The sequence below is a fragment of the Gymnoscopelus braueri genome (assembly GCF_963280865.1).
Source record: "Gymnoscopelus braueri genome assembly, chromosome: 20".
Lineage (NCBI taxonomy): Eukaryota > Metazoa > Chordata > Actinopteri > Myctophiformes > Myctophidae > Gymnoscopelus > Gymnoscopelus braueri.
In genome coordinates, this window is record NC_137622.1 from 22,600,033 (window position 1) to 22,607,532 (window position 7,500).

At 43.4% G+C, this 7,500-nt stretch overlaps 1 protein-coding gene across 2 annotated transcripts in view; it reads left to right on the forward strand.

Annotated features, from left to right (window-relative positions):
* clcf1 (cardiotrophin-like cytokine factor 1) overlaps positions 1-7,500 on the forward strand; it is a 14,639-nt gene that overhangs the window by 4,910 nt on the left and 2,229 nt on the right. The window contains exon 1 of one of the 2 annotated variants that reach the window (XM_080415391.1): positions 1,575-1,682. The exons of the other annotated variant lie outside the window; for it this stretch is intronic. Within the exon in view, the coding sequence (XP_080271517.1) occupies positions 1,577-1,682 (106 nt within the window). The 5' untranslated portion in view covers positions 1,575-1,576. Of the gene's footprint in view, positions 1-1,574; positions 1,683-7,500 lie in introns of those variants that run through there. 2 annotated transcript variants of the gene reach the window in all.

Genomic DNA, 7,500 nt, shown 5'->3' on the forward strand with positions numbered 1-7,500 from the left:
CCGCACCATCTCTCCCCCTCCTCTCCGTGCCCGTAGGCTTAAGGCATGGCACTGTCCACTCAGCCTCTGATGCTAATGCCAGTGTGTGTGTGTGTGTGTGTGTGTGTGTGTGTGTGTGTGTGTGTGTGTGTGTGTGTGTGTGTGTGTGTGTGTGTGTGTGTGTGTGTGGGGCGTGCGTGCGCGTGTGTTCCTAACCCTAACCCATGACAGTGTTTATATTTATGCAAAGTGTTTAGGCAAAATGGATCAATTGCCAATGGGTACGGTTACATATGAATAAATCTACGCAAGACAAGACATTAAAACGCTCTTTTGAATCTGGCTCAGAGATCTAATCCTTTTCTAGAATTTCTAGTCCTGATGCATTTTGGCCTCAGTTCTATCATGGGTCTGCCAAGTGTTAGCTGGATGATAGTAAGCACTATTGATGTACAAAAGGGCTTAGGACTGCAAGACATTTGAAGAATCTTGCTACCATAGTTAGGTATAATCCACTCCTTCGAATACATTTCACCTACTCTTATAAAAAAAATATATATATAGTCGTTTGTGTTGTACATCTCAGTTGGGGGAATCTTTGTCTTAACATTGGACGTGTTCACCCTTATTTGAATAAAGGCTATAAGTACGTCACAAGAATATATGTACCATACAATAAAAAAATAAATGAGCTATTTGGATAGTATGCTGATAATGTGGAGCTGGAGCATCTACTTTGGAACGGAGACAAACAGTAAAATCCTGAGTATTCATTCAACTCTAACATTCAGGATATGTTTCATGGCCTGGTTTTTGTTTAGTACTTAAGGCCACCTATATGGTTTCAAGTGTTTGGAACAGGGAAGGGCAACCGTTTTGGCATGAGATCTACATTTTCCCTGACTGGGCTCTCCAGCACATACTTTTCCCACAATATCAAATGCTGCTTAAATGCTTGTTTAAAACCTCAAAAATGATGGTGATTGTTGGGAATATGAAATGCTAGTCATCGTGGAGGGTAGAGATGCAACAACCGCAGAGAATGGATCACCCGGTTTTGCGTATGAAACCTTACGTGTTAAGTGGGCTACAAGAATCTCTTGCCCCTAAACATGACCTTGTGCACTGACATTCAACTATGAACCCTCACACTGGAATTTAAATACTGACCCCAAAGAAGCACAGAATGTTTGGCGCCCTGATTTTATAGATTCAGCCCTGTCTTACAGATGGCAGCCAGACATGAGTGAGTCTGAATTTACATCAAACCATAGATAAATATGATCTGTTATGAAGAATGAAACTCCTGTGTGTGTGTGTGTGTGTGTGTGTGTGCGTGCGTGCGTGCGTGCGTGCGTGCGTGTGTGCGTGTGTGTGTGTGTGTGTGTGTGTGTGTGTGTGTGTGTGTGTGTGTGTGTGTGTGTGTGTGTGTGTGTGTGTGCACACGCGCACGCACTTGAGCGTGTATGTGTGCGTGTGTGCCTTTCTGTGTGTTTTCCTAACAGATGTATATGTGTGTGCCAACAGATACAGAATATGAAGAGATGCATATAGGAATACACAAACACACACGCACACACATGAACAGAGCCAGGTCATGGTCGACTGTTGTAGGGAAACCCTGTGTGTTGCTGTAACGCAATCCTCCCATGGAGAATGTTCTGGTTTCAACCCTGCCCTGTGGAGTGTGGTCCCAGTGCCAGGTACACAGACATAGCCCCAAGCCTCCAGGGCTCGCCCTTGAAGTTGGGATATACACTAACTATATTATAGTTACTCAATATAATGTTATATAGAGGGACCATGGGCCTGGTTTTCAGTTATCTCAGTTTACGCCAAATGATACAAAAGAGTAGTGTTTTCTTTATTCCCATAGGAGGATGCTTTCAGCCATGTCAGCGCTCAATCAAAACAACAAGACCCTTTTATGTCTGGCAACCATCGCTGACATGTGGCTAGAAACAAAGGAAACACTTTGGAACAGTTCGGATTGAATTTTGCCAAGAAGATTTTTTTTTTACCAGTTTATCCTTTCCGAAGAGTTTCTTTTTTTCTTTTTACACACAAGAAGAGCACATCCTTCCTCTTGGGGCTGTTTACATGCGGAGGCGATGAGGTCGAGTTGATTTCTGGGTGTTTTGATGCTAATGGCGGGATGTTTGGCGGGAGGAGTCGATGACTTGATGAGCTCCAAATGTTCAGGCATCACAGAGAGACGCTTATAACCCCTGACAGGTGATGATGCTCCGCGGTCGGGTAGATCCAAAGAGGTTTGGCCATTTGGAAGCCGATGGGCTTGCTCTGACTGAGGGATTTAAAGGTGTGTACATGAGTGCGTGGGTGTCGCCTGGTTTACAGACTAGCATGTTTTGAGAAGCTTCTCCAATATAGCCGACAGCTTGCAGTCCATAATGTCTGTGTTTGTGCTGCTTGTCGGAGCAATCCCTTCCCTTGAAACAAGAATTTTGGTTCGTGTTTGCTTATGATGTTTGATGATGTTTGGCAACCCCCACCCCCCGGGAAGCAGACTGGTCGCCCCAACTGCCGCCGTCCAATTTAAAGGATTTAACATTTAGTTATGTAACTCAATTGTTGAATGATACACAACTGACCAAGTGGCACATGAAAAGCCCCTCTCTTCCAGACCTCACTGTAATGGAGGTCTGGCTTGCTTTGGCGAGATGGGGAGAGCATGTTGATGTTTACGTCGAGCTAAAGCTGCGTTGCGTCAGAGGAGGTAGCTGTCGACTGCTTTAGTGTCCCAACATGTTTGCTTAAAGTCCCGCCGAGAAAGTGTCGAGGGTATAAACGCTTTGGCGGGGTGTTTAAGCGCTCTACTTAAACGCCCCCCCCCAAGGGCTCTCTGTGATGGAAGGATGAAAGAGGGAGGAAAAGGGCGATGGACCTAGCAAAATAGAGCTAATCGGGGTTAACAGGCTGCTGTTATTTTGACCTGAGGCATAACAGAGATAAGAGACCCGAAAGCAGATGAGGCCGGAGGAAGAGAAGGAGGGACAACAATCGACTTTATAATTAATCTCAGTTATTTTCAGAGTGAACTGTGTGTGTGTGTGTGTGTGTGTGTGTGTGTGTGTGTGTGTGTGTGTGTGTGTGTGTGTGTGTGTGTGTGTGTGTGTGTGTGTCCGTGCGTTCATGTGTGTGTGTGTTCAGAGTGAACTCTGTGAGTGTGTGTTCAGAGTGAACTCTGTATGTGTGATCAGAGTGAACTGTGTGTGTGCGTGTGTGTGCGTGCGTGTGTGCGTGCGTGTGTGTGCATGTGCTGCATTTATATAGCACGTTTATCCAAAGCGCTTTACAATGTGCCTTATACTTACCCATTCATGCACACACACCGATGACGAAGGCAACCATGCAAGGCACCAACATGCTCATCGGGAACAATTAAAGGTCGAGTGTCTTACTCAAGGATACTTCGACACTAACCCAGGAGGAGCTGGGGATGAAACGGGGACCTTTCAATTGGGACCTTTCAATTCCCAAGCGGCCACTCAGGATTAAGATTAGGCATATATAATGTTAGGGTAAGGGTTAAAGTAAGGTATATGTTAGGTTAAGGTTAAGGTTAGGGTTAGATTGCTTATGTTTAAGGTAAGAAGGTGGAATTAACGTTAATTCGAAGTTTGCAATCAGTGTACAGTAGAATAGATACATGTAAACAGGGGAAGAGAAAAGAGAAAGAGAGAGAGAGAGAGAGAGAGAGAGAGAGAGAGGAGAGAGAGAGAGAGAGAGAGAGAGAGAGAGAGAGAGAGAGAGAGACACAGAGAGAGAGAGAGAGAGAAGAGAGAGATGAGAGAGAAGAGAGAGAGAGAGAGATGAGAGAGAGAGAGAGAGCAGCTGACAGGGTCACACATTGTGCAATACATATTTCATACCTGTTGAACAGCAGCATGTTTGGTCCATAATTACAGGCATGAATCACAGCCTGCCGTCTGGCTGTCAGAGAGAGTGGTGCAGGAGACAGGAGGAGGAGGGCGGGAACCAGATATAGATGAGACAGACCAGAGAGGATGGAAAAGAATGAATGAGCGCAGAGAACTGCTAATGGCACCATGCGTCACGACTTTCAGTCGCAAATTAGTCATTTTCGGCAAGTGACGCGGCGGCGGACGTATACCATATCTTAACAGCAATGGGCCTCATTCACTAAGCTGTTTGTAAATAGTAGACTGCCCTAGCGTCATGTCATATCATGTCTAGACGGGCGGGTTCAAAATCTGCAGAGAAAAATTCCGCCGAATCCTATTGGGTCACCGATCTGTCCGTCAGCCCCCGCCCCGCCCCGCGCCCCTCCTCCTCCCCAATGTGTAGCATGGAGAGCCCTGACGTCACAACATTTGGAGCGACGCCCACTGCACTCTGGTTGGTTGGGGAAATGAAACACTTCCTATACCCGGAACATCAACTGGATGGTCTAGGCTTTTATTTTTTGGCAAAACTAAAAACTAAAAGCCTGGAGATCGAGGCTAGTAAATAGTGTGCAAATAAAGCGTGTAAAGGGGTGTGTAAAAAGGGGTGTTGTAAAAAAAAAAAGCACAAATTGACGTCTGATTCACGAAAGGGTGTAGAGCCCTGATATGTGCGGATCATAGGTGTTTTTGTCATTTTTGTCTGCAAGTCAGAGGCGCGCTACTGGTGGAGATAATTTGGCATTTCTCCATGCCATAAATATTTTATTTGAGGTTTGGCACTATTGCAATTGATTTTACATGAAGAATAAGGCATTCTAATGACATACGCAAGCTTTGTTTGGTCCCATGTAAGTCTGCCTCCGAGCAGGCATGAGTTTGAGCAGACATCCGTCAAAATTCACGGACAAAAAAGATTGATGTATCAGACTCTTAACGTTAGAATCTGCGTAGATGCCGATAACACAACATTTTTGGCCCAATAACTTTCTCTTTTCAGTTTTGAAAAGGTGACTACAAGTAGCAGAATGGAATTGCGCAATTACAAATTACCAGTACTTAATATAATAAATAGTAAAATATTGGCCTATTAATGAACATTTTAAATGTCATTTCATTTCAAAACCAGATATATTATTTGCAATGCTCTGGAAGCCTCTCTACTGTAAACTGTTAACTTAATGTATATTGATGATACGTATAAGTATCCTTGCGATTGTTTATACAGAGTTTAGCTGAATGGGTAGAGAGGCTGCCTGGGAAACAGTCTCAAACAGAAAGTCCCAGGATCAAGCCCCGGCACTTTGTCGAGGTGTCCCTGAGCATAGTCTCGCGTAGCCAGACAAGTATTCCACACTCTCCTAATGCTATCCACAAGTTTCCTAGGGCATTGTGTGCATCACTTCCTGTCGATTTGATCAGGTAACAGGGATCAAATCGACAGGAAGTGATGCCCACAACGCCCTAGGAAACTTGTGGATATAGAGTCTGGAACTACACCTCCCGAAATGGAAGCTGTCATCTGTTTGTCATTTCCGTTTACAAAAATATATCTTAAAATATCTTTACATACATTTTTCACTTTCCATTTCTGCTAGCAAGCTATACAGGCTTAGATGATTTTGATTTATATTCGGATACATTTGCACGTCTGTAAAGATGAAACGGAAGTGGGGATGAGGCTTCACATCCGCTTTATCGCCTGATCATTTTCAGAGCTTCCGTGCTTCAGACAGTATGACCGGAAGCATTTGAAAATTGTGGGAGGCAACAGTCTGGCCACGCGAGACTACTCTGAGCATGACACTTAACTCGTAACTGCTCTCCCCCTGCACTCAAGTCTGACCACATGGCAGCAATCATGCTGGGTGAAGCTGAAAAGTGAATTTCCCCCACGGGGTCTAATTATATTATTATTATTATCATTATTATTACTATTTTTATTATTATTGAATGTTAGTGGTTGGGCAAATGTAGCAGTTTAAACACCTTTTCACATTAAAATGATCTGTTGCCATGTCTATAGACCTTGAACAACTATACGTTGTTATATCTTTCAATCTGGGAAAACCTTTGTGTAACATTAGCTCTTGCTATACAGTATATAGCAACATATATATATTTTTCCCCCCCTTTTTTTCAGAAAACTGAAGTCAGGATTTAGAAGGCGTTTTTTAGAATCGGTCTCAGGTCTAAATGGGTTAAGAGAAGGAGAGAGGCGGAGAGAGAAGCAGGGTGGCAGCAAAGAAGTTTGTGTAAGTTACAAGCTTTTAAAGAGCAAAAGAGAGTGAGGGGGGGGGAGTTCGAAAGGCACACAAAAAGGGAGAAAGATGGACGATGATGGAGGAGAGACATGAGTTCTAGAGGGTGGCAAACACAGCATGGCACTTCTGCAATTCTATGAACCAGAGAAAGTGGATAGAGTTCTTGCTGAAAACTACCTTTCAACTCCCAATTTTCTCAGTTTGAATCCAGAGGAGAAAGCCTCAAAAAGATTACCACTGTTATCTCCCATCACACCTTCAGTCAGACAGGCACACACACACGTGCACTTATATACAAACAAACACACGCACACGCACACGCACACACACACACACACACACACACACACACACACACACACACACACACACACACACACACACGCACACGCACACGCACACGCACACGCACACACACACACACACACACACACTCACACACACACACACACACACACACACGTGGGCACACACAATATGTCCTGTATACGCACAGTATACACTGAAAGCATGTCAAATGCACTACACATATGTAATTGTATACATATGGGTACAAATACTCAAGCAGTAACATAAAACATCTACACATGCACTCAAAAAATCTAAATAAAGACTCAAAGGCATGCATTCATTGTCCCACACACACAAACAATTGACAAAAACACACATTAATGTTTACTATTGTAAAGCAGGAATGAGAATGTGTGTGTGACAGAGAGCAGAGTATCTGTGAGAGCTTATTTGTGTGCCTATAAAAGAGAAAGAAAGAAAGAAAGAAAGAAAGAAAGAAAGAAAGGAAGAAAGAAAGAAAGAAAGAAAGAAAGAAAGAAAGAAAGAAAGAAAGAAAGAAAGAAAGAAAGAAAGAAAGAAAGAAAAAAAGAAAGAAAGAAAAGAGAGAAAGAAAGGCAGATTGGAAGAAAAAGACAGTGACAAATTATGCACACACATTGTTTGCATGACAGAGCCATTTGTCTGACTGTCCGAGACTATTAATGGAGGTTTTATTTGACGGCAGAGTAAACCTACGACAATCAGAAACCTCTAAAATTAGATGGGAAACGGAAAAAGCTTTATTGGCAGTGTCAGGTGATTCTGATATGCCAATATGTAAACGGACAAGGCCATCGCCATAGAGACGAAGAAATAAACCGGAATGTTGTAAAAGAAAACCCTATAAACAGTGTGACTGACGGTGTGCTGATTAGCAAAGGTTGGGAACTGTGTATACTATAGGTGTATAGGTGTGTGTGCGGCTCCCAGCATAACATCCTCTCACCATCACATTTATTAAAGATACAGCATCCAAGTTAAATCATCACACAGTGTCTGAG